This window comes from Paroedura picta, chromosome 4, assembly GCF_049243985.1.
Source record: "Paroedura picta isolate Pp20150507F chromosome 4, Ppicta_v3.0, whole genome shotgun sequence".
Lineage (NCBI taxonomy): Eukaryota > Metazoa > Chordata > Lepidosauria > Squamata > Gekkonidae > Paroedura > Paroedura picta.
In genome coordinates this window covers 55,244,029-55,269,780 of record NC_135372.1, presented here as the reverse complement: position 1 = coordinate 55,269,780, position 25,752 = coordinate 55,244,029, and the positions used below count along the sequence as shown (strand labels likewise).

The 25,752-nt window shown below is 40.0% G+C and overlaps 2 protein-coding genes across 6 annotated transcripts in view; one reads left to right on the top strand and one right to left on the bottom strand.

The window, feature by feature from the left end:
• CCDC18 (coiled-coil domain containing 18) overlaps positions 1 to 14,428 on the bottom strand; it is a 36,415-nt gene extending 21,987 nt beyond the window's left edge. Inside the window, exons 1-13 of one of the 5 annotated variants that reach the window (XM_077332913.1) lie at positions 14,300 to 14,428; positions 10,892 to 11,057; positions 10,563 to 10,731; positions 10,261 to 10,425; positions 8,690 to 8,799; positions 7,812 to 7,940; positions 6,539 to 6,635; positions 3,329 to 3,450; positions 2,302 to 2,596; positions 1,886 to 1,974; positions 1,649 to 1,797; positions 1,276 to 1,493; positions 224 to 334 (exon numbers count right to left, since the gene is read on the bottom strand). In XM_077332913.1, the coding sequence (XP_077189028.1) occupies positions 224 to 334; positions 1,276 to 1,493; positions 1,649 to 1,797; positions 1,886 to 1,974; positions 2,302 to 2,596; positions 3,329 to 3,450; positions 6,539 to 6,635; positions 7,812 to 7,940; positions 8,690 to 8,799; positions 10,261 to 10,425; positions 10,563 to 10,731; positions 10,892 to 11,025 (1,788 nt within the window). In that variant the 5' untranslated portion in view covers positions 11,026 to 11,057; positions 14,300 to 14,428. Of the gene's footprint in view, positions 1 to 223; positions 335 to 1,275; positions 1,494 to 1,648; positions 1,798 to 1,885; positions 1,975 to 2,301; positions 2,597 to 3,328; positions 3,451 to 6,538; positions 6,636 to 7,811; positions 7,941 to 8,689; positions 8,800 to 10,260; positions 10,426 to 10,562; positions 10,732 to 10,891; positions 11,058 to 14,016; positions 14,121 to 14,299 lie in introns of those variants that run through there. The other 4 variants (XM_077332915.1, XM_077332914.1, XM_077332916.1 and 1 more) reach the window with 4 other exon arrangements.
• A 695-nt stretch (positions 14,429 to 15,123) lies between these two features.
• TMED5 (transmembrane p24 trafficking protein 5) lies at positions 15,124 to 25,159 on the top strand. The gene is made up of 4 exons (XM_077332912.1): positions 15,124 to 15,459; positions 17,626 to 17,723; positions 18,944 to 19,121; positions 20,427 to 25,159. Exons 1-4 carry the CDS (start codon positions 15,214 to 15,216, stop codon positions 20,643 to 20,645), a joined length of 741 nt encoding a protein of 246 aa, XP_077189027.1. The 5' UTR covers positions 15,124 to 15,213; the 3' UTR covers positions 20,646 to 25,159.
• Positions 25,160 to 25,752: the final 593 nt, after the last annotated feature.

Below are 25,752 nucleotides of genomic sequence, written 5' to 3'. Positions count from 1 at the left end.
CATGCATGACATGTATACACTGATGTCTGATGGGGGGGGGGAAATACGGATCTTCACGGTAGATATTCTCTTTTAATTCAATTTTCTACATATCCAGAAGCTGAAAGGGGACAAATAAGAAGCTGCTCTTTGGAATGCAGATTTTGTTAACGTATCACGGTTAATATCACAACTAACATCTCCCTCCCCCTCAAATGTTGTGCACAGATAGCAAAAGTTTTACCATTAGGTTCTGTTCCAGCTCAGTCTTTCTTGAGGCAATATTTGTATATGCAATTGTCTTTTCTTCCAACTGTTTTTCAAGAGCTGAAATCTTAGAAGATTTCCTTGCTGCCTATAAACAATATATATATATATATATATATATAATTTGAATCCAGGAGAAAAAAGATTAAGGACATTTTGGGAATGAATAAAGGCAACCACCCTCCCTTAGAATCATAGAATAACAGAGTCCAACCCCCCTCACAATGCAGGACGCTCAGAACCCTATTGCTCATCTACTGTAACCTGCCACCCCCTTGAGCCTTCACAGTATCAACCTCTCTGTCAGATGGCTATCCAGCCTCTGTTTAAAAATTTCCAAAAATGGAGAATCCACCACCTCCCTTGTTGAATGTGGCTGCAAAAATATCACTAGAACTACCTGGATAGTGCCAGTGATGTCAGTAAACATAGCTTCTCTTGTTCACAATTTTTTTATTTACTTGCTGAACGTGAATAGCGCCAACATAACCTATCCATGAAAGGATTGGGGGAAAGGCAAACATTTTCAAACCCTCTTCCTTTCCCCAGTAATGCTATCATTTAACACCATATCTCTGATTTCTTGGCATCTAAAATAGTGAGCAGACAGCTATCCTGCTTGCAGCACTGATTATTTCTCCCCCCTCCCCACAACCATTATATATATATATAATGCCACTACTGTAGAGCTTTTGGAAAGACGCCTCAAAGGCTCAAATATACTTCGGGTATTGTATTGTTCAGCTATCTGAATAAGATCTAAATAATTTGTGGATGGATGGAATTTATAGTGGACAGGTTTTTGGAATGACTGTGGTGCCTTTTGATCTTACAGTACAGGACTGTTTGTCCATTTGTTCATCTAACTGTACTGATATAAGATTTTGAGGCCCACCACCATAGGTATGGAGTCAGTCACATGGGTTCTTCCCAGCTGATCAGTACCTGATCTAAAAAGCAGAAGTTATGTTTATGCAATTAGTCAATTAAACTAATGACTGAGATCACAGGCTTCTTTATTCCACTTACTTCTCGTTCCATGTTTGTAGATTTTGTAGCTTTCTCCAATAGTTCTTCCTGTATTGCTTGAAACTGATTAGTTCGTTGGGCCATGTCAGCCCTTAGTGAAGAATTCTCTTCTTCAGATCTTTCCAGCTTGGCATGCAACTCTTTTAGATGTTTCACTAATTTCTGCTTCTCCTTTTCATACCTATTACTGAGCAGTTCCAATTGCTGGCATTTTCTAACTTCACAAAAGAAGCACAAATTTCTCATTTTACTGACTATAAACAAAGAAAGCTGTGTAAAGGCATCTTTAAAAGAACAGTTTGCATAGACACTAGTGTCCTTTAGGCATATCTTTGCTATAAATTTAAGGTTTGCTACATTTCAGCCTCTGTACCTGTTGGATCTCCAGCAAGTTTAACTTGCTCAACTTCCAGGCTGTGCAGTCCTCTGCATTCTTGTCCTTCACTTTCATCAAAGAAGTCTTGAGCTATCTTATTGACCATGATTTTCTGAATCACTGCATCTTTCATTTGCAGTTTTAGTCTACGAGGAAAAAACTGGGTGACAAATATGTTTTTTTGTTGTTGCTAAGAATACAACTGAATAGCATAGAGTAGCTTGAAAACAATACCTTAGCTCCTCTAACTGGGATCTACTTATATCACAGCAAGCAACACATGATGCTTCTATAGAATGATGTTCACCATGATCTGATTCAAACTGCAGATTAAGGGGAAAAAAAGATTCATGTAAACAAAGGAGATGCAACACTAGTCCCTCCTCCCATCATACTACTGTAAACTGTTTCAATAAAGTTTTGTATTTATAATACTGTAATGATGGTTTTTAATAGGATTTTATAATGTTTCAAACCGGTTATTAAAGGGTAACATTTATTAGGAAGAGTTCCAGTGCAAGCTCCATTAAAGGTATAAAAGCATTATATCACAATTTGTTTTAGCCCAGTGTGCTAGTTACTCAGAAATGGTCAATACACTGTACATTTAATCTGCCAAGATTGCAAATATTTTATAGATGTTTCTGTACCTGGGAAAACTGGAAAGCAGCACTTTCTAAGATACCCTTTTCAGCTTTTAAATTCTCAATTTCTTGATGACATGACTTAAGATGATCATTTTGCTGTACAATGAAAGCTTTTATGTCAGCATTTTCTTTTATTAGTGTATTTTTTTCTTCAACTAATGTGTTTTGATCTTGAAGTCTACTTTCCAGCATGAGGATCTTCTTCTGTGAATGTGTTAGAAGTGTTTCAAGTTCAGAGGTTTTGGCTTCAGTACTCTCTAGGTTCTCTTTTCCAAAACAATTCTCTTCAACTAATTTTCTAAACAAGTCACAAACAAACAAAAGCAGCAAAAGATTCAGGTCTAAATAATGCCACATAGATACTCATTACAATGATTGTATGCAATTATGGCTTACTACTTTATTGATAATGCAACCCTAAACAGAGCTGCAACCTTTTAAGATCACTGACTTCCAATGATTTAGAAGGGTTCCACTCTACTTGGACTGCACTGTTATTCTCAATTGCGCTGACAAACAACAATATTATGCATCTAGACACAACAGTCTCAAGAGGTATGAAATATACTATCTTTATCCAAACATTTCTTGGCCAATAATATAAAAGTTTAGTAAAATCACACACACCCCAATATTAATAAACTATTTCATTAAATCAAGACAATTAAATACTTGCACAAAAATCTGAATGCAATTTGGAATTACATTAGTCCCACACTTGGGGAGGATAGAGCGGAATGAAAGAAAAAAAAAGACCCCAAGTTTTGCAGAAAGTTAACCCACAGTCTAAATGTGACTGTCATATAATCAGTTGACTTTTGCAAGGCAGTGAATGACAATGTACTCCTGAAAAGCCATCTTACCAGATGACTGAGCAGCAAAAGTATGATATGCATGAAACTGGTCACACTACATGAATCAACCAGAAACCCAAGGTCACAGAAATTCATGACCCAAATTTCAAAATAACTGTAAAAATAATCTCAGAGCAGTTTTTCTATAAAAGTAAGTTACTACACAAACAATTTACCTCATTTGTTCTTTCATGTTTTCAAGTTCACTTCTATAGGTATCACACTGGGACTGCAACTTGTCTTTTTCTTTTACACAGCTCCTTAGCTTGCTTTCCAAAATTTGTTCTTCATCCTGAACCTGAACAAAAAGATGCCATTGCTTTTCTACAGTTAATTGCTAGAGCTAACTAGATAAAGTTCTAGCCTTGCTATGAGCAAGTCCACATTGTCTTCTTGTGCTTTCTGAGCATAAGAAAATGAGAGAGTGCTGGAAGAGGTTCAGTCCTTTTGTTTCTACCATACAATATCCCCTCCTCTCCTATTACAAGGAATGGCAGCTATCAACAGAGGTCTCAGGAGCATTTTTATGTGTGTTGGATGACAGAAGCCTGATTAATTCCAGTGCCAACATCCTCTTGGAATATATTAGAATGGGGTACAGGGAAGAGAATATCACACTTTGATCAGTGTGACACATTGTCTCCACAACATACTGCAGTTGTATACAAGTAAGCAACCCTATGCCTTCTTGAATCTTTAGAGAAGAAGAAGAGTTGGGTTTTTATACCCCACTTTTACTACAAGAACTCTCAAAGTGGCTTACAATCACCTTCCCTTTGTCTCCCCACAGAAGACACCCTGAGAAGTAGGTGGGGCTGAGAGAGCTCTGGAAGAACTGCTCTGTGAAAACAGCTCTAACAGGACTGACTAACCCAAGATAACCCAAATGGCTGTATTCTGGAGGAGAGGGGAATCAAACCTGGCTCTCCAGATTAGAAGCCACCGCTCTTAACCACTAAACAAGTAAACTAGTTTTGATCATCATCATCATCATCATCATCATTATTAGATTTATTAGATTTATTTCCCGCCTCTCCCTATAAGGCTCGAGGCGGGTAACAATAGTCTTAACAATAGTCTTAACCTCATTAAAAGACTTTAAAAATACCCAACATGACAGCAGAAAATCCCCTTCCCACCCCCCACTATCAAAGCGACAAAGAGAGAATGGAGAAGGAGCAATGTACACTTCCAACCCCCAACCCCCAGGGGGGGGCGATGACTCTAGTTCACTGACCCCAGCCTCAACCATAGACCTGGTGGAAGAGCTCCATTTTACAGGCCCGTTTTACGTGCCAAGTCTGAAATGGTTTGGTCTCATCTTGTCTCTGAAATTACTTGTGCACCTTACCAAATAGAAATTCACTTTAGACAGAGATTTCTCCCATAACACAAAGCATGTACGACTGGTGGCAGAGTTTAGATTTGCAAAGAGGATAGTAGGACCAGGCTGCTTAAAATAATAAAATAATTTTATTGCGAAGAGAGAAACTTGTATAGAAAGGGAGAAGAGAGTCCCACAGTCTAATTATCTCTGACTAACAATCTGTTTGTTTAGGAGGCAAGCAGGGAGTTTGTGCCCAAAGGAGCAGAAAGTCTCCAAGAGCCAAACAGGACATAGGAAGAGACTATTTGAAAAACATCAGGAAGCTTCAATTTTAACTAAGCTAACTGCATATCTCCTTCAATGCCCCTTACAGGATATTCCTCTTATGCTGCTAAATCATGCACACTGCAGATCTTAGATATAAAAAAAAACCCCAACTACATTCAACTATTCATAAAGGATGCAAAGACAGCCCTTCACACCAGTGCAATTGAGCAAATAATTTATTTATGTATTTTCTTATATTTCTATAAGCCCTCCCATAAGGCTCAGGGTGGTTTACACACAATGCAGGGATACACTGCAATCATACCAACAACCATAACAGTGGCTTTCAATTGAACAACAGTATTATAACAATTCACATTACAACAATAACTCTCTAAACAATAACTGTCTCAAAGGGCCCACCCCCACCCCCCTCAGAACACCACCTATATACTCTGGATCTGTTTGTATTGTTGCACTGTTGTATTGTTTATTGGTTAGACTACTATACTGTTATATGTTTACAATTATCAGTTATTAATGCACGGTTATTCAAATGCTTTATAGACTGTTCCATGTATTGTTCTTATGTTATTATGTAAACCGCCCTGAGCCCCCGGGGGGGGGGCGGTATATAAATATAATTAAATAAATAATCAAATAAATAAATAAACACAATCCCATAGGGAGGTCAGTTTGAGTTCAGGTTGTGGAGGGGGTGTCTGGGGGACCAGAGGATGTTGTTGAGTTGGTCAGACCTCAACTAAATGCCTGGGGTGAAGGAGCTCCCTTTTGCAGGCCCTGCGGAATTGTGGGAGCTCATGAAGAGGAGCTCGTTCCACCAGGTGGGGGCCAGGATATAAATGGCTCTGGTCCTAGTTGAGGCCCGATGCGTTTTTTGGGGCAGCCAATTGGAGGTGGTGGAGCGTAGAGCTCATTGGGGGGTATAGGCAGAGAGGCAGTCTCTCAGATACACTGGGACCAGACCGCATATGAAGGTGCACCTTACCAAAACCCTAAACCTGATCCAGAATTCAACTGGGAGCCTGTATAGTTGCTGGAGGGCAGGCAGGATGTGGGACCTCCACAGTGTATTTGTGAGGATCCTGGCTGTGGCATTCTGGACCAGTTGCAGTTTCTGGATCAAGGATAAGGGTAGGCTTGCCTAAAGCGAGTTACGGAAGTCTAGCCTAGAGGTGATCTAGTTAGCAAGGGTTAGGTAACCTATTTAGCTAGGGTTACTTCACCTTTTCTATCCCTGCCCCTGTGCTGTTAACAGCAGCTTGGCAAATACAGATTTAATAAGTTTAGCTGTTCATGCAATGAAGTTGTTTTAAATGGTATAAAGGGGTGCCAGATCCCTCCCCCATGGAGACAGGGGTCCCCCACCAAGCCCTGCTCCCCATTCACTGATCAGCAAGCTGGAAGGGGAACTTAACAGAAGAAAGAGGAAGGTCCAGGCCACAGGAAGTGATGCAATCATGTGAGCAACATCCAGGCAACACTCTGATATTTGGACAAAAATTCTATGGTAGAAGCCAGTTTCACCATAGAGTTTTTGCCCAAATACCAGAGCATCACCCAGAAGTCACTGGTGTAATGACATCATTTCCTGTATGACACCAGGTACTTGGGCCTTTCTCTTTCTCCAGTTGCCATGAGGGACCTGTCTACCCTAATGGGATAGGGTACAATTAAATGTCCAAAAACAGGGCTAGTTAGTAGCAACCTTAATTTTAGTACTAAAGAATCCAGTTTTACTTGAAATCCTACTTAAAAGGTCAAATCCTACCTTTTCCAGTTTTTCTGTTATTTTTTCTTTGTACTTTTGAAAAGTCCTGGTAAGTTCCTCAGCATTATACAGAGCTTCATTTCTCTGCTGTTCAGCTCTTTAAATGAAAGAGGTACCTCAGATTTAAACTGGCCAAGGACAGTAATGGTATTAGTTTATTCTTTTCACAGCAGACACAAATCTTTAAACACAAACAGTAAGTGAACAGCACCGTTATTTTTAATTTTTTACTTTCCCCAAAAATGTTTATCTATAAAAATACAACAGTATTTCATATGAATACTAAAGATAATAAGCAACCTTTGTTTCCTTATAAAGTACAAAGGATACTGATAGCCTCTATAAGAGCACAGAGCACAAAAAATATAACTTTTACTGAAAGAGAAGAAACAATAAACTACCCAGTGTTCATTTTATGTTCTCATCCAGCTTTCAAAGTGATTATCAATGCAAATACCTAAGACTAAATCTGAAATATAAGCCGCTGTTAATTCCTCCACAACACTGAGAGGCAGCCTAATTAGGAGTCTGTACAGAAGAAAATGTCTCCCATTAATTTCCTGGTCAGGGATATTACAACTATGCAAGTAATGATGATGCATGTATGCATATAAAATGAAGGTGGGGTGAAGGCTGAACAGGAAACTCATGCTTTGCATAGGAAATCGGTGTGGTTGTTGCTATTCTTATTTATAACAGCAGCTAAAATACAGATCTAGTTCTTTTGCTCCTTTATCACCGAGGAAAAACTTCTGCAAGTAGCATGTCACTACAAACAGAACTAGCAGTTAGTGTGAAGGTATAGATCTAGTTTCCTCTCACAGTTGTGCCTGAGGAAAGATTAGATACAGGCTCATAATTCTGAGCTCCATCCAATACAGCCCACAGCCATCGCTCAGACTCTCCCTGAAGAGAAGAAACATCTGAACAGAATTTTGAAGGCAAAGATCTTCAAGCTCAGAACTCATATTGTGCCAAAGCACTAGCATAAATTTTACCAGACCTTGCTGTGACAGTCATAGCAACACAGTTTTATTTTTTGCCAATTTTCAAGCCTTTTTTTATCTGACCAAAAAAGCAACAGAAATGTTTACGACAGCCACAGTCTGATAACAAGACTGCTGAATACTCCCTAATAATCTAGATCACTTCAGAAATAACATGTCTGCTATTTGACAATATATAAAGCAAGGTATCTCAGAATAACTATTTTATAGCAAGAGAAGTACTACTAAATTTCCAGGATAAAAACTGAATTTATGTAATTGGTCACCTCTTTCCATATTTGCTCCGTTCAATTAAATCATGTTTCATTTTTTTGTATTCCTCCTTGAACTTCTGCAAAGTGTATTCTTTTTCCATTATCATACTATGGCTTTGCGCTAATTTCTCTTCTGCCTCTCTATAACATAATTTTAAATTATAAAAAGTATTATCAACATGTATTACATACTTTTTAATCAAGACAGCCAAGTTAAGATTAAGGCTGGGTCCCCAACTTTTTACTCCCTGTGGACATTTTGGGAATTCTGATCCAGTACGGTGAGCTCAGACACAAAATGGTTACCATGGCTTATCTTCAGCCACACTATATTCTTATGGTGTGATGCCAGAAGTTGTCAAAGCAACATTTTTAAAAATCTGCACAGGCAATCAAATTTCCAGTCAGAAACTTGTCCGTGCAAAAGTCTCACTTGGCCAAACCCACTTTCTAAAAGCACTTGGCAGGCAACAGGAATGGTGTCAGCAGGCACTGTAGCGCTCCTGGAGACCATGTTCAATAGCTCCAACCTAAGGCATTTGAGACAAATTAACACAATATAGCCCTTAAATTAACACAATAAAACCCACTCAATGGATGGGATCCAAGCAATTTTTTGCTAGTTATAAAAGGAGAGGAGTCCCCTTTGACCACCTAAAAAGGCTATGTTGGCGATCACGGGACTTGCATGGGGAAAAGCCATATGGGATGGGGGTTGTAGTAAGGTGAACTTGGGAAGATTTAATGAAACACCTGGTCAGATCCAACCCACTGTTTTCTCCACATGATGAAGGGTACATAAGAACCAAGACTACCAAGTTGGCATTCCTCCCTAGAAAGTAAAGTATAAACTTATCATGTGAATAGCAAAGAAGAAAAAAATTAATTACTTCAAAACTTTATCCTGAGCTTGAACCTCTGCTTCCAAGCTTGCTATCTGGTCTTCTAGCATTGGAATGCTAACGGAGTGTGTACCCAAGGCAGATTCAAAAAAAGTTATCTGAAATAGAAATAAGTAGAAAGAATCCATTAGCAATACATTTGTTGAGCATAAAATAGCCACTCCTCTTTGTCTTCCATTAGTGTAGCTTTGCTTACAGAAGAGCCAGGAGTGAACAGTTCTTCTATGCAACTACTGCAACCTTGGGAATAAATTTTCCTAAGGCTGGAAAGGACTGAAAGGAGGAAGAAGTCAGGAATAATAGTTATCCTTGTGCTGAACCAAAACCATAGTTACTCAAATTAAGATTATTTCCTTTCCATGCACTCTTTGATACATAACCACCAATGCTTCATGTTGTTTGACTATTCAATTAGTCCTTCTCAGTTATTATTCTTAATAATATATGTCATGATAACACATAGTTTAACTATCCGTGCTTCCTTCTCACTACGCTTCCTGTGCTCACTGTGCTTCCTGAACCGTAAGGGAGGATGGTGTATAAATATAATAAAATAAAGCCATCCAATACAACTGGCCTAACTAACTAACAGATGCTCACTGCAGTTTTCCTGGGCCACATGGCTTTTTTGCTAATGCGAGCCTCACAAACTCTAGTATTAGCATAGTGAAGGTCTCAGGAGACAGAAGGGAAGGAGCCATGTCATGAGCGTCATTGTGCTCATGCTTCAAAAGATCCAAGCCAAAGATTTTGCCATGCTCTCTAACAAAATTATAAAAAAGGTTACAAGTTAGGGCCGCTTCACTCACTTCACATCACTTTCAGATGTATACTTAAAATGTAAACTTGAAATATATTGAGCAAATGAGACAGGCACATATCCCTCACAGGTACTCATCACATGCCTACATCTGGCTGCAACTCCCTGTCAAGCATAAATTGTGTCACAAATGACGGTGGATCCCACACAAATGCTGTCTTTTTCTGAAATATATACATATATATAATAAATATGAAGAGCCTCTTGTGGCGCAGAGTGGTAAGGCAACTGTCTGTAAGCTTTGCCCATGAGGCTGGGAGTTCAATCCCAGCAGCCGGCTCAAGGTTGACTCAGCCTTCCATCCTTCCGAGGTCGGTAAAATGAGTACCCAGCTTGCTGGGGGGTAAACGGTAATGACTGGGGAAGGCACTGGCAAACCACCCCGTATTGAGTCTGCCATGAAAACGCTGGAGGGCGTCACCCCAAGGGTCAGACATGACTCAGTGCTTGCACAGGGGATACCTTTACCTTTACCTTATAATAAATATTATTTTTCTTAGCTAAGTTCCATAGGTCTATATTAGAATATGTGGTTTGACGGTTGCACTAATCAATATATTTATGAGAGAGTTACTAATAAATACTACCAAGCTACCAACAAATTGTTTCATTACCAACTAACAAATCTAGTAATACATATTAAATAGATTCAACTAAAGTAAATGAGAAAAATGTTTGAGCGTACAGTATTATCACAAGCTATTGCCTTAAAACAAATGTATCCTAGACAAATACTTACTTTTGCTTTTGACTGGTTCAGTTCAAATTGTATGGTTTCCATTTGATTCATTAGCTGGTGGTTCTGGGAAGTCAATAACGTATGTTGTTCCCTGAGGACATTTAATTTGTCCCTTAGTTGTTCATTTTCTTCTTCCATGCTTTTATCAAAAGATACTGAATAAGACTAGAAGGCAAAGTATGAGAGTTGTGGCTAAAAGTGACCTCAGCATTTATCAGACTAATAAACCCAATTCCACATGAATGTAAAATACAAACAATAATAAAGAATAAATTAATGTCCATAAATTGCTGAATAATTACTTTGCTCCTGGATTTTCTTGGAGAATCTCTTTTATGTAAAGACATTCTGCTAACAGCATTACAAGCTGAAGAATTTTTTAATTCAGTAGAATAAACAAGGTCTTCCATTGTTAAAGCATCAAGCTCTTCCTCACGTACACTTTGGTCTGAATGATCACATGAACTAGAACTGAAAGAAAACACAGTAGAAAATAGATATAGGCACAACCTTCTCCTGAATTTTGAAACAAACCAAGCATCCAACAAACTATATTAAAATTAGAATATGAATAGTTATTGCAAATATGTTAGAAAATAAAATGAAGTTCTACTTTTGGGTGTATACATACCTGAAAAGGTCTTCTCCCAAGTTTTCTAAATTTCTCTCTGTTTTCCTTAGTTGGTTCCTTAAAGCCATAACACTTGCAAGCAAGTCTTCCTCATCTTCATGATAATCATGGCACACCGATAAGTTAAATTCCATAAATATACATTTATATCTAATATAAAAGCAAACTAACAAAACAATATTAATATGACTATCTGCCAGTTGAAGAAGATAACTTGTTAAATACACAGACAGCTTATAAGGTAAAACATTTTACTTTCAACTTATGGTGCTGGCTTCCTTCAAACCAGCATGGTGTAGTGGTTAGGAGTACGGACTTTGATTCCGCACTCCTCCACATGCAGCCATCTGGGTGACCCTGGGCTCACCACAGCACTGATTAAGCTGTTCTAACCGAGCAGTAATATTAGGGTTCTCTCAGCCTCACCTACCTCACAGGGTGTCTGTTGTGGGGAGAGGAAAGGGAACGTGATTGTAAGCTGCTTGGGGACTCCTTAGGGTAGAGAAAGGCGGCGTATAAGAACCAACTCTTCTTCTTCTTCATAGCTTTTGGTATGTGATTCTGCTTTTCCCCTCTCTTGAACAATGCCCACCCTCTTACCAAATTAATCATAATCAGTATGAACTAAGTTCCCTCATAACCACGGTTTGCAAACCAGTATCAAACAATAATCATAATCTCTCATTTAGAAATGATTTGCTTTAGAATGTGCATATAGTAAAACCATGGATAGCATCGAGAAGGGAAGACAAGAACAAAAATGCCAGGAAAAGAAGAGATGGGAGTGTGCATCCACAATGTTCATTTGCTGTCCATGGTTTTCAGCCAGACCCCATTATGTCTGTACAAAGATTATATAAATGTATCTATTACTTGCCAACTTTTTATCATAGTAAATTCTGAACTGGGTACTAGCACCCAGAAGAAATCACGCAGTGGAGTCTGGGATAGATAGCGGGGAAGTTCCCACTAACTTGAAAGAAGCCCCAGGTTTGCAATTAAAAAAATAAAACACTCTCGGGAGGTTAAGCCTTCCCTCAGAATTAATATCTGAAGCTTTAAGAGATGAATGTGTACTGAGACTATAATTTGAAGTCATGTTGTTCATTTGACAGGCAACCATAATTGCTGAGCTTTCCAGTCCTTGACTTCTGTCAGCCTGAGGTTGACAATGAAGCTACTGGATTCATTGAATAGAAACAATTCCAAATGAAACTCATTTTACTCATTCAATAACTCCATGCCAGAAAAAGTGTTTGTGTTAAATTCTAAATGAATCTCTAACCTAAACAGCAAGTGCTACAACACTACAAATAGGATCAATTTCAGAATATTTGCTGTAGCTTATTTTGCCAAGTTTAATTTAGAAGTGTGTATTTTCAATAACATTGATGATAAATATGCATGTGTACATATGGACATGCTCCTCCTCTGTAGCAGGAGAATCCTATCTTTTTGGTTAAACTTACATTCTAGTTCAGTGTACTTTAAGGGGATGCACATTCTCCCCAAGGCTTGACATTACCAAGCAATGGGACAGGGAATGATTCTCTGGTAGTGAATGTTCAGACAAGCATTGTCTTCCAACATTGCAGAGTAGGTGAACAACCAGAAGTTTACTTCTGACAAGACAGAAGTAGGAGACTAAACCAGGAGAAAGATTACAACTATTCTGGATATAGGTGCATTTCCCTTGAAGGAGCAGGTTTGAAGCCTGTCCTGCTGCTTGCAAAATAGGTAACCAGTGTTGCCTTTTCCCAGCTTCAGCTGGTTTACCAACTGCAACCAACCCAGCAAGAGCCAGCATGATGTTGTGATTAAGAGTAGCAGACCCTAAGAACTGGATTTGATTTCCCACTCCCTCACATGCAGCCAGCTGGGTCACCTTGGGCTAGTCCAATGCTCCAACATTTCCAAAGTGATAATTTAATACACCTTGAAAACACTTCAAAATTGGAACTATAAAATAATAAACTCAGACCTATTTTACATTCAAAATTCATAGATACAAGATAATTCAAATCTATATTTTAAAAAACAGGCCATTTCTGTAAATCCCCTTGATGATAATGTTGACTCAAGTAAAGATTGCAATATTTTTGAGTAAGGTTACCATGGGCTACCTATCTTGGGCTCAAGTTCCTTAGCCTCCCCCCTTTTGAGAGCATTATATGTAAACATTACTATTTAAATAATTGCTTCACCTGAAATAAGAGAGGCATCAAGTTCTTACCAAGACATTGATTTTTACTTCTATCCCTGATTTACTCCTTGAGCACTTACCCCCAATGTTTCTCAAACTAGAAGTAATTAAAATTTCTAAATTAAAATTAAGGCACAAATCACCCCAACTGGTTTATCTTTAATAATAATGGCTACTGCCAATAATGGCTACTGCCATTATCTGAGCCTCATAATTAGAAGGCATATTCAGAGACACAACAGACAGCCTCCTATGAGAACACCTATCTCTGTGCTATAAGAAACTTGATGATACAGTCCTAACTACTGTAGAGGCTAATTATAAGGAGGCACGGCCATGCAGTTTCCCAGAGCCTTGGCATGCTCATCTGTGGCTGAATACTATGGGATGAAAGGGATGTTTTGTTATTTAAAGTTATGTACAGTGGTACAGTCTTTGAGAACTGTAGAAGGCTTAGCCTTACACAAACCAGAAGGTAAAGTACAATACCAGGATAACTGGCTAGATAAGAGGTGCCTTGCGTATGTGAATGCATAAATTGTCCTACAGCGACCCTCCCTCTCGCCCACCCCTTTGGGTTTTCAAGGCAAGAGGCTAACAAAGCTGGTTTGCCATTGCTTGCCTCTGTGTAGCAACTCAGGAATTCCTTGGCGGTTTATCACCCAAACACTAGCCTGGTCTGATCTTGCTTAGCTGACTTGACTGCGCTAGCCTGAGCCACTCAGGTCAGAGCAGACGACCTCGTGTGCCTCCTCTGCTCCCTCGACCTCTGTAGCGGTCGGTACCGTTGTGGTCCGACCCTTTCGTAATCCTAGGCCTGTTTCTGACACTGCCCCCGGGTCGGCCTCCTTCCGCTTGGAGCGCTTGTGGAGGATTTCGCTCTGAGCGTACCGCCGACCCTGGCTGTTCCCCCCACGCCTACCTCAGGGCGAACCCTTCCGCGGCCGCTCCATCGTCCAAGGAACCGCCTCAGGCGCGCGGGTTCCAGGCCGGGCAGCTTCACGTCGCTTAGCAACGCTGCAGATCTCTCCCCCCCCCCCTCCCCGCCCCCATGGGCGCGCTGTATGAAGAAGGAAAACAGCGCCGTACTGTGAGGGGAAACCCTCAACCCCCAGTCCGGCCCGTATTGACGTTTTGCACAAAATCTGTTCCTTCCCGCGTTATCACAGTCATTCTGTCAGCACCAGCGACGGACCTGAACTCACCTATCGTTAGAGAAGAACAAGCAACCACAGGTTGACTAAGCCTCTCTCGAATAACCACACGGACTTCGCTTTACAGACTTGATCCTTAGAGCGACCCGTCGCTCGTCCATTCGAACTGCGCGGGCTATGAGGGTGAACGACGCGAGAGGAGACGTATAAAAAGAGCGCCCGGTCGCTCTTTAATCGATTCTCGGGAGTCGTAGTTTTTTTTTTCCTTTGGCCAGCCTCCCTCCCTTTCTTCCGTGCTATTTTGACGAAGGAATTTATTAGTCCTAGGCCAACTCTTCGTTTCTTCCCCACGGCAAACTACATTTGCCACATTGAGTGGAGACAGATGGGGCAAGCAACCAGTCTCTTTTCATTATTTCTTTTTCCAACTGGGAAAGTGGCTGCCATTAAGTACTAACCTTGACATGTTTTTTTCTCCAATGTTTTTGTGCACTACAACTGAGCTCAAAAGAGCCGCTTAGCCGTTTCAGCAAAGAATAATTAGATTGCCTACTTTGGATATGATGACACCGTTTATTAATTTGCCACTACCTTACTTTTGCCTTATATTTATTTATTATATATTATATTTATATACCGCCCTCCCCGAAGGCTTAGGGCGGTTTACATCAAACCGGAACAATACAAATAAAAATATAAATCTGTACTCTTATTATGATGCACGCCTTGAATAAATCTTTGTCGGTCTTAAAGGGGCCCGCTACTCAATTTTTGTTTTACGTTTCCCATAATGCCTTGCGACGTGCCCGAGGCGCTTCCGATGCATGCCGAGAGAGAGGCTGACCAGTCTTTATCAGGTCCCGCCCACCCTTCCATTGACAGTGGCGCTGCTCGCCCGCGTGACGCTGTGCATTGTGGGTCGCAGCCCATTCCTCGCCCGCCGGCGGCGTCTGAGGTGAGGGTCTATGGTGGGACTCGCTTCCTCCGGGATCCCGCGCTCCCTGGGCCTGTGGGGCGCTGAGGGGATGGGGATAGGGCTCCGGCGGCGTCTGCTGCTGCCTCTCGCGCTGCTGTGCGTGCTGCTGCTGCCTGGAGCCCCGGGCTTCACTTCCTCTCTGGATAGCGACTTCACCTTCACTCTGCCCGCCGGCCGTAAGGAGTGCTTCTTCCAGCCCATGCAGAAGGAGGCCTCCCTGGAGATCGAATACCAGGTAAGGGACAAGGAAGAGCGTGTTCCTGCTCCGCTCGCTGGCTTGGAGTTAAAGAACTCGCGCGTGGGGCAGGGCCAAGTTACCTCGAGGGCCACCCAGCCGACCTAAATTATAAAACTTGCCCTGGATTGTATTTCTTAAGGCTTGGGGGGCGGGGGGAGGCTTGCATTTGGAAATTATTTAACATGGGGCGGGGGCCTTGGGGAAAATTGAATTTTTATCATGGAGGTTTGAATTGAGCAAAACGTTCACTCTGAATTCTTTTTTTTTTTTAAATCCCCTCTGGGCAGAGAACAGGCAGGGAAGGGGAGCCGGTTCAGTTGCTTTCCAGACTTGCCTAATACAAATGCTAATAGGTTTAGGAGGGTCAGCTCTCCCTCCCTGCCTTCAAGGAATGTAATAATAGAGAGACTTCAGGAAAGCAATTTCTGGGGACTTAAGGAGGAAGCTCTTTGCTGCTGAGTACATCAGAGCAAGCAGAAACTCTTAACTGAGGTCTGAAGGAGGCAGCCATGGGCCACATACTCTCCTAGACAGCTGAAGGAAACTTCAAGGTGATGGAAACTTTAGAGCAGGCTTTCTCAACCAGGGCTTTGTGAAACCGTGGGGTTAGGAGTTAGTTATTTCACTGTAGGGAGAATTGTAAGGGTGGGTTTTTAATGGGGATTTCAGTGTTGGGTTTTATCATGTAACCCACAACATGCCAGCTAGCCTGAGAGTGGCAGGAAACAAATCTAACTAATATTTTTTAATAATTATTAAAATAGCCACTGATGGGCATCAAGGGAGTGGAAAGGGGAGGAGTTACAGGTGGGCATGCAATTCCTTTGTTCCCCTCTCTATACATCTACCATATACTAAAATATAGAAGAAGCTCCTTATCTTAGGAAGCAGCATACCTTTCTCAACTGTTTTTATCATCGAGAAATCCCTGAAACATTCTTCAGGCTTTGAGGAACCCCAGAAGTGGCAAGATCATGCAAGATATGGTTGGGAAGCATAGCTGTGTATACACCAACCTGGGGCCCCTTCCCACCCCCTCCAGGCTCATCATTGGCCATTTTGGGAGGGGGGAATAGGTCAACATGACTATATCAGAATCAGAACTTATATGGTCATATCACCCAATAAATATTTAACAAATGTTAAAAATATATAAAAGATTAACTCCCACCCATTTGGGAAATCCTTCCAGGGCTGTTAAGAAACCCCAGGGTTTCATGAAACCCTGGCTGAGAAAGCCTGGTATATACACATCAAAATTAAAAGTCAGACATATGTTGTTTGAACATAACCTCATTACTTGTGGAATCACAATTTTTAGAGTGCTGTTCTAAAGCTCCAGACAGAAAGCCATGTAAGTAAACTGCCCCCTCCTCCAAGCTCGAGGAGAGTTGCTATCCTGTTTGTTCAACAGAAATAATAGGTTTGATCAGATGCCATGAAAGTCAAATTGTGTCATATGTCAGCCTACTTTTGGTAACTAAATCTAGCAATCTAGCCAACACAAATGTTCTGGAATGGACTTTGATGACTTAAAGCCACATCATCAAACATGTTGAAATGTTTGTATTTCATATATATGTCATATTATACATATATATAAAACAAAGTAATATATAGGGGATATGAAAATGAGGGATTGTGTAATCTCAAGGAAAATTTGTATATTACAGAGTATATTATATTTTCTTTGTGCATTTTTTTGTATATATAGAAAGTTATACAAACAATTTTTCTCCCTAACATCCTCTGCATTATAATTTTTAAGACATTATCTGTAAAATACAATGGGCTTTACTTCTTTATAATATGTTAAATTTACATATTTTGCAATTTCGACATACTTATTATATAACTTTTAATAAATCAAAATACAACAGACTGTTATCATAATAAGATAATAAAATATGTTTCTAGTCAAAATCCACTTTCTTATACAAATATCTTCAAAACTTGTTCTCACAGAATTCCACTTGTGATTCCTTAACTCTAACCCATTGTCAACAGTAATCTTGGATTGTTTCATTGTTCAGTTTACGTGTAACTTTGTCCTTTCTTTAGTAGAACTTGAAAAGGTATTGGTTTTGATTTCACCCTAGACATAACGGCATAAATTTAAAATTTGGCAGATGCAACTTCTATCTATTCATGTTGTTCTCTTAGGTTTTAGATGGAGCAGGATTAGATGTTGATTTTTACCTGATATCCCCAAAAGGCGAAACTCTCCTTTTTGAACAGAGGAAATCAGATGGAGTTCACACGTAAGTTTTAAAATGACCTCTTTGTTAAATCGTTCAGTATGGATTGGTGCTAAGGGGTACGAAGTGCCCATAGAATGCTTGAAATCTATCTATAAATATATAAAGTTTGGCTGTGTTAAAATTTTTGAACATTACAATTCTATCTACTGCTTCATCATCATCATAAATAAAAAAAACATTTCACAGGCAAGCTGTTTCTGCTTGCACATCCCTGTTCACATTTAATGGCTATTAGCCATGGTGATGAGCCTCCATATTCAAAGACAACAAAACTGTAACTACCAGTGTTAGAATATTACAACTGTGCCCTGATCATTGATTTTCCAGGACAGTTGGTTGGCTACTGCATGTAGCAGGATGTTGCATTAAGGACTTCTGATGCTTTGTGCTTCTTTTTAAAATGCTCAAAATGTCCCTTCCACAATTTAATAGGCTTTTTCTGAACAGGGAATATTACTGTTTCATAGTGGATTATTGCAGAACAGTTTATGGGCACTCACAAGAGTTTATATGGTTGTACTAATTAATATAGTGTTCTACGATCCAGAACAAGGTACCTTTGTAAAAAAAATCAATTCATGATTGATGAACGACTTGGAACTCAGAATTATACTGTACCTCTGGGCGAGCAGTATCAGGCTCATAGGTTCAGAAATCTAACCTTCACCTTTTTGCTTTGGCCCACTGTCCAGCTGTGTTTTCTACTACTTGTATAACTAGAATGCTTCATAATTCCAATAAATAAGTGCCATTTAAATTAGTGGATTTTGTTTGTATGATGATTATGCAAACGGAGAAACATAAATAAGAGAACTGCCATTGTCCAAGCTAACACTTAAAAGCAGTTTGGCTAGAATATTATTTTATACCTTCTATTTTTCCCTCCATTGGGGATCCAAAGTAGTCTATATCCTTCATTTCCCCCTCACAACAGGTTGTGAAATAGATTAGCTAGAGAGAGAGAGAGAGACAGCACACAATTGGCCAAAGTCATGCAGTGAGCTTTCAAGACCGAGTGGGTATTTGAGCTAGAGGCTCCCAGATCTGTCAGACATTCTGAACACTGAGCGGCATTGGCTCTTCTAATAGTTGCTGAAGTAGTCTTCCCCCATATAAACTCTTATTAGACATGTAGTCAAAAACTGATCATAATGAGACTGCTTAACCATGTAGATTGTGATTTTTTTTTTAATCCTCCCCAATGTGTCTTGTGTTTGCAGAGTCGAGACAATTGATGGTGACTACATGTTCTGCTTTGACAACACTTTCAGCACCATTTCAGAGAAGGTGATTTTCTTTGAACTGATTTTAGATAATACAGGAGAAGAAGATCAAGAAGACTGGAAGAAGTATATTACCGGCACAGATCTTCTGGATATGAAACTAGAAGATATTTTGGTATGTATTTAGTCAGCCTTTATCATGTTTGTGGACCATGTGGCTGCTGTCACCAGCTCTCCTTTTTGCTGCTGCCATCTGGGCAAAGTTGTCTATGAAGCAGGATGGGGTATAGTAGCAGCACAGCAATCTCTAGTGACCTTACAGAGATGAAAAAGAGTTATGTATATTTATTAAATATGCAACATATCTTTCTGTCAACAGCTGGAGGAAATTAATATTCTAAACCAGTGGTCTCCAACCTTTCTGAGGTTGGGGACCGGCAGGGCATCGGGGCGCGGCCCGCGCGGGCCACGCCCACGCATTGCCCCGCGCCCGCGCATCGGGCTGGGGCACACCCGCGGGCCGCGCCCACACATCGGGCCGCAGGCCGCACCCACGCATCGGGCCACGCCCACATGGGCGCGGCTGGCCCTGATTCCCTCTCCCCCCTCCCGCAGTAAGAAGCTTCCCGGGCCGCAAGCTTGCGGCCAGGGAAGTTTTTTACTGCGGGGGGGGGCGGGGAGAGGGAGCCGCGGCCCGGCGCCATGGCCTTCGCGGCCCGCAGGTTGGGGACCACTGTTCTAAACCACATAGAAAAAGATAGGGTTAATTTTTCCTTTTAAGTGGCCATAATAGGAATGGAAAACTGAGGACTGTTCATTTTCCACCTATCACTAATAGGGATGATAAATAAAAAGGAGTCATATCTCCTTAGGTGAAAAACTGCTTCAGATTTCTAGGAAATCACTTCTGGTTTCTGAGTTCAGGAGATTTTTCTAGGCTCTCTTCCAAATGTATTTGCATTCAAGTATGTGAGTAGGACTTGTGGAACATTAAGGCAGCATCCTTTGAAAGACAGGGAACTGGGAAAGCATAGGCAAAAATAAGGGATGCATTAGGTTCTTATGCCTTTGAATGCAGAGATAATGTTTGGCTTGAGGGCTAAGAACGCTGAATGACCTCTAAGGCAAGGTGACTCCCATACCCTGGAATTTGCATTGACCATAGAACTGCTGAATCTTGCAAGAAAAACAGGTGGTTGAGAACATATTTAAGCTGATGTAGTCCTAAAAGTCAATAAATGATGTGGGGTTTAGAATAGAAATGCCATGCAAAACACAGAAGGGCAGTCCCAGATTCAGAAGACAGGAAAAGGAGAGTCTCAGAATTAATTTGGACATAGATTCATTTGGAACCAAGCAGAAAGGAAAAAGGATTGGACAAAGATATGCCTGACAACTTCTGAAAATACACAAATACTTTTTTTGAAACTAACTTTTAAAAGATTTTTCATACTAAAATAAATATTTTGTTATTTACTAGGAATCTGTCAACAGTGTCAAGTCTAGGCTAAGCAAAAGCATTCAGATCCAGAACCTGCTGAAAGCATTTGAAGCTCGTGATAGAAACATACAAGAAAGCAACTTCGATAGAGTTAACTTCTGGTCCATGGTCAACCTAGCAATAATGGTTATAGTGTCTGCTGTTCAGGTTTACATGCTGAAAAGTCTCTTTGAAGATAAAAGGAGAACTAGAACTTAAGTCTTGTGTGTTATAAGAGCAATAAACAGGGAGAATGCAATACTGCTACCAAAAAGGAGATGAGTGTTACTTTCCAGCTTGTTTTGAACAGGCGATACTTAAGTTTCACAAATGACTCTTCAACATGGACAAAATGCCCTTTTTCTATTAACATAATTGCAATAAGTCAGTTTTTAGATTTGTTGCATAAATTTAATAATTGTCAGAATCTCCTGTGCCATCTGTATTGCACAAAATAAAGATTTTTGTAGTATTTGCAATATCTGTAAATATGTCAGCCTACATACAAGAATTTTAAATGTGCCAAATTTGTATTTATGAAATTATGAATTATGTATTCAGTATTTGAGTCTACTTGACTTGGGAAACTCAGGTAAAAGAAAATCTGCTATAGGTGAACTATGCTGTTGTTTTGTCAACAAGTTTCACTGGGCATCAGCAGACACTCTTGTGGTTTAGTTGTACTAATAAATTCAATAGAAAGGAGCATCTAAAAGATTTCCAGATCCTAAGAATTTTTCTGACTGTACACGAATGAAGCAACCGTTTGACTTCAACATCATATTCAATTAGAGTGTAATATTAGGTTGAACTCCATATAAGGTTTAAGCAGGATGTACAATATGAGCCATTGGAGTTCTGACAGGTATTGAGGTAATGTGCCAAACTGGTATTTTTCTTGCAATGGATCCTTACAATATAAAACTGCAGAACTGGTCCAAAGGTGAAACTTGGTGAGATACCTGGCCACAAGCACTAAATACTCAATGAAGCTCTGCAATAAGGCAGATAATGTCCCCCCGGCTCACTTTGGCTTGGGAGAAAAAAACAGGATTGAAGGCAGAAACCCCCCTTCTCCATCTGAGTTGTGGTTTTGAGCTGTATTTGTTCCTGTTGTGCTTACAAACTTAATTTCCCTCTAGTCACATCTGGCAGTGATAGAGTTGGGTCGGGGAACCCAAACGCTGACTTGTGGCCAAATATCCCATCTAGTTTGACATTTTAAAACTAGTACAGGATGGTGTTACTTTGAGCTGTGAACTAAAAACAAATTTAACTGTGTTGCATGTTGGTCATTTAACTCCATAAGTGCCTGGGCAGACTTCAGCAATCCATTTTTAGTCCTTGCTAGTTTTCACTGTTGGAGGGACAACTTTAGTCTTCAATTTCTGAGAATCTTCCATGTTGATTAGCAGAAATTAAATGCAGTATCACTCTCCCTTAACTATTCTCAAGAAATGCCTGGAGAACTGTAGTTTTAAAACCCGAACTAGCTGTAACTAAGCATGTATTGCTTTTTCAAGTATAAAGGTAAAATACAGTGAAAATGTGTGAGGGAAATCACCACAGAAAATCCTCACAAATTGCTACAAGGACTTTTTCTCCCTTCCATGCTCAAATACCAGTGGTAAGTTGAGAACGGGGGGGGGGGGGGATGACGGGCTGCTGGCTATTGTATATATGAAAGGAAAACATGGGGTTACACATTGCATCGGATTTCCCCCTGAGCATATAGCCGCAAACATTTACAGCATATAGAAGAGAAACTATCAGCACAAGTAATCTGTTTCTTTAGTTAAAATATTTTAGAATGGGCCCTTTTTTCTTCAGTGGATGTGATTTTTGATAACTGTGTTATAATAAGACCCATAAAGTAACAAATAACTTCTTAAACCTTAATTTGAAGTCTGATTATATTTACTTGTTTTTAAAATATATATTTAAGTATGGCTTTCTCGTCATTAATGTTTCCTTTATTCTTATAGCCTTAAAATGAGATCTTGTCTTTTTTTTTAAGCACAAAATGTTGTTATAACAATTAACAATGAGCACAAATGGTCTGCTTGCATTATCCTAAGAATGTACTAAAGGAAAAACCTGTTATACATGTTCTGCCATATATACTTAAGGTCACAGACCTGGCTTTGACTGCAGTGAACCATCTCACCAAAATACTCTGCATGGAAAAAACAGTATACTACATGCTTCGTATCACATTAAGAATAAATTCTATGGGTAAAACTGTTAATTCATAGATGTGTCCCCAAATTAATCCTGAATACACAAGATTGTAATCCATGCTTAGAGCTCAGTCATCTTTTCTTGCCTTTTTCTTCAATTAAAACCTTTTATGTGAACTTCTTTAGAATACTTAGTTGGTGATTCTAAAACTGCAGCCTCTGATTTGTTAGAGTGGAGAAACCTCTTAAGTTAAAAAAAAAAAGCTATTTACCCTGGATTTGCAAAGTAACATATAAATCTCTCCCCCTTTATTAGATAGTGGCATTTGCTACACTAGGACCTACATTAGGAAATACTTCAAATGATAAAAATGTTAGTTTTTTAAAATGATTTCTGATCTTTATATACCCCTTTAAACAGTTTCTATATTTTTCTCCTGTTACAATCTTCTATGCATAGGATTATTCTAATGCATTATCAGGCTTATTTTAAGTGAGTGATTGTATATTGCAGCATAGTGTCATGTTTGATTCCAGGGATGTAATTGCTATGAGTAGCCTACAAAATACTGCAGCATCTTAGAACTGATGAATGCTTCCTCTCATATAGTTTTCCATTTAAATTACAAAACAAATCATAGCATCAATTGTAACTAAAACATGTGGAAGAAAGTAATCAAGTCCTGCTTCTCTTGGTTTAATGTCCAGCTCCTGTTTAATGCATTTTCACTCAGAGGACAGCAGCACCCTTAATGATAGCAAAAAAAATGTGCTTTCTTCCACTACTGGGAAAGCACCCTCCTTTGGCAGTTATTTTTCTAATTGAGCAGCCCAAGTGCTGCTGGAGGAGGGGACAAAGAACCTGCAGTAACATGAGGCAAACCTACCTCATTTTATCACCGTAGCCTCTTTTTCGTAAAACAGGTGTTGGTAGAACATAGCTGGGCTGTATCACCACGAAACTTAAAATAGTGGCCAGGGGTGCTCACCTGCTAAAACCTACCATACAGAAATGCACCTGGCTGAATATTTGCCCTTTTTAAACACATGGTGTATTTGTATGTTAGGTTTTAGCAGTTGAGCAACTGCCTCTGGGTTTACAACTTGAGTTACACACAGATGTCTGTGCAGGTTTATGCCCATAATATAAAATTCTTGTAGATAACGTCATATTTATGTTCTTTGTTTTTATCCAATTGCTTAGCTCATGCTGAAGAACTAAAATAGATGGCCTTGATAAAAAATGGGATCTAGTTTGCAATCTCAGTCTCTTCCAAGTCTAAATGTTTAAAATGTTTTAAAGATTCAAACAGTACAACTTAACCTTTTAAAGCAATCTCTTCTGATGCATCTTTCTCAGGAAGCTAATTTATTTTCTTGTACTAGTATAACCACAGCACATTGTAACAGCTACCTTAAATCCATCCATATAGCCATAAAATCAAGGTGTGGGGACTCATAATGCCCTGCTTGACTGGAAAAACTGGAATTTGTACAGAATACATAGAATCAGGATAATCAAAGCTGTTACTGAAGGCTAGCTATTTACTAGTCAGCAAACAATGTTATGGTTCCCTGCTATCTTTTTTTCTGTCTCTTCTCCCCAGATGTTTAACTGTTTATACATATTCCAACTGTTTATATTCTGACCTAGGATGCTGAGGAACTGAAAAACCCTTCGTTTGTATATGTCTGTGGGACACGGGAGGCAGATGTAAATTCCCAACATATAAATCGTTTTATTTCACTTTTATGGGGAAATGTTCACGTCAGACTGTCAGGGAGGTTTCACTCTTAAACAAGTGAAAAGGCAAGTGATAAGGCAACAGCAATGAGGGAAACTTTCTATACCATGTACAATAGATCAGTGTCCCCAACTTTTTTCAGGCTGGGGATCGGGGGGGGGGGGAGAGGAACTCGCACCGGCACCAGCAAACCTGCAGGCGCATCCCCCCCCCGGTGCAGCACTTGCTGCGCCGGGGACGATTGGAGGAGGCATGGGTGCCAGTGCCTGCAAATGTGCAGGCGCGGCAAGTCCGCGCCTGCTGGTGTGCCGGCAGGCGCAGGCGCAGCAGGTCCATGCCGGCACATTTGCAAATGCACACCAGCGTCCATGCCTTCCCCCCTCCCACCATGGCCCGGTACCGAGGCCTCCATGGCCCAGTGGTTGGGGAATACTGCAATAGATAGCTTGTTCCAAAATGTAGCTGCTTTGTTCTACCAAGAGAGCACTGGGTTGTCACCCCTTAGATAAACAGGTGTAAGCTAATTTGTCATAAAATTACTAAATCTGTGAAAACAGGAATATATACATATTTGCACAGGGTCCATGCTAATCTGTTATCATTCCAATTTTGTGTGCTGCCGAAGGTTTATTGCAAATTTAAATGTGGAACTCTACAGTTTCTAGCCATGCCCCAATGCCTTCAGATGAAAAAATCTATTCTTTTATATGTTGATGATGTAGTTCTGTTATCTCATACCAAGTTTGTCAACACTTTTGCTTCCTACTGTATGACAATGACGTGGCAATAAATTATAAGAAGTCTAAAATTCTAATCTTTGGGAGGTCCAAGAAATTGTTAACTTGGCAAATTAACAGACACGCAATTGAACAAGTAAGGTCCTTTAAATACCTAGGGAACACCTTTCATCACTCCCTCAAGTGGTCATTGCACCTAAACCAAGCCATCAACACATTCAGATGCAAAACGTGCTGTAACCAGATTTCTCTTTACAAAAGGTGGACAATACATTCCAGCAGCCATTCATCTTTTCAGAATATTACTTCTACCTATGTTATATTACGGCATATCTATTTGAGATCGCGATTGTATCACCAGGTTGGCGCCAATACAGGCCTCATTTTTTTGATACCTTTTTGGTATCCCCAGACAGTCCTATCTCTTGAGGCAGGGCTCCCTCGATTAACCACACAAGGGTGGCTGACGATCAGTAAATACTGGATTTGACCGGATTTCAAGGTGCGTGCAAATAGTGTGATATCTTGCTTATTAGCAGACCAATTCCTCTTGGTACAGGAAAACTAAACTTTTTGAGCAAAACTGGGTTTGCACTAGACAAACTCCAAAATTTGGATGAAGAATCAGCATTTCATTACATCAAATAGCATATCTGTGACACTG

What these genes read in the sequence shown, in the direction of transcription:
- TMED5 (XM_077332912.1), top strand. Translation starts at nt 15,214, where the DNA reads ATGGTGGGACTCGCTTCCTCCGGGATCCCGCGCTCCCTGGGCCTGTGG. An exon ending in CCCTGGAGATCGAATACCAG is followed by an intron (nt 15,460 to 17,625) that starts GTAAGGGACAAG and finishes TTGTTCTCTTAG; the next exon opens with GTTTTAGATGGAGCAGGATT. An exon ending in AAATCAGATGGAGTTCACAC is followed by an intron (nt 17,724 to 18,943) that starts GTAAGTTTTAAA and finishes TTGTGTTTGCAG; the next exon opens with AGTCGAGACAATTGATGGTG.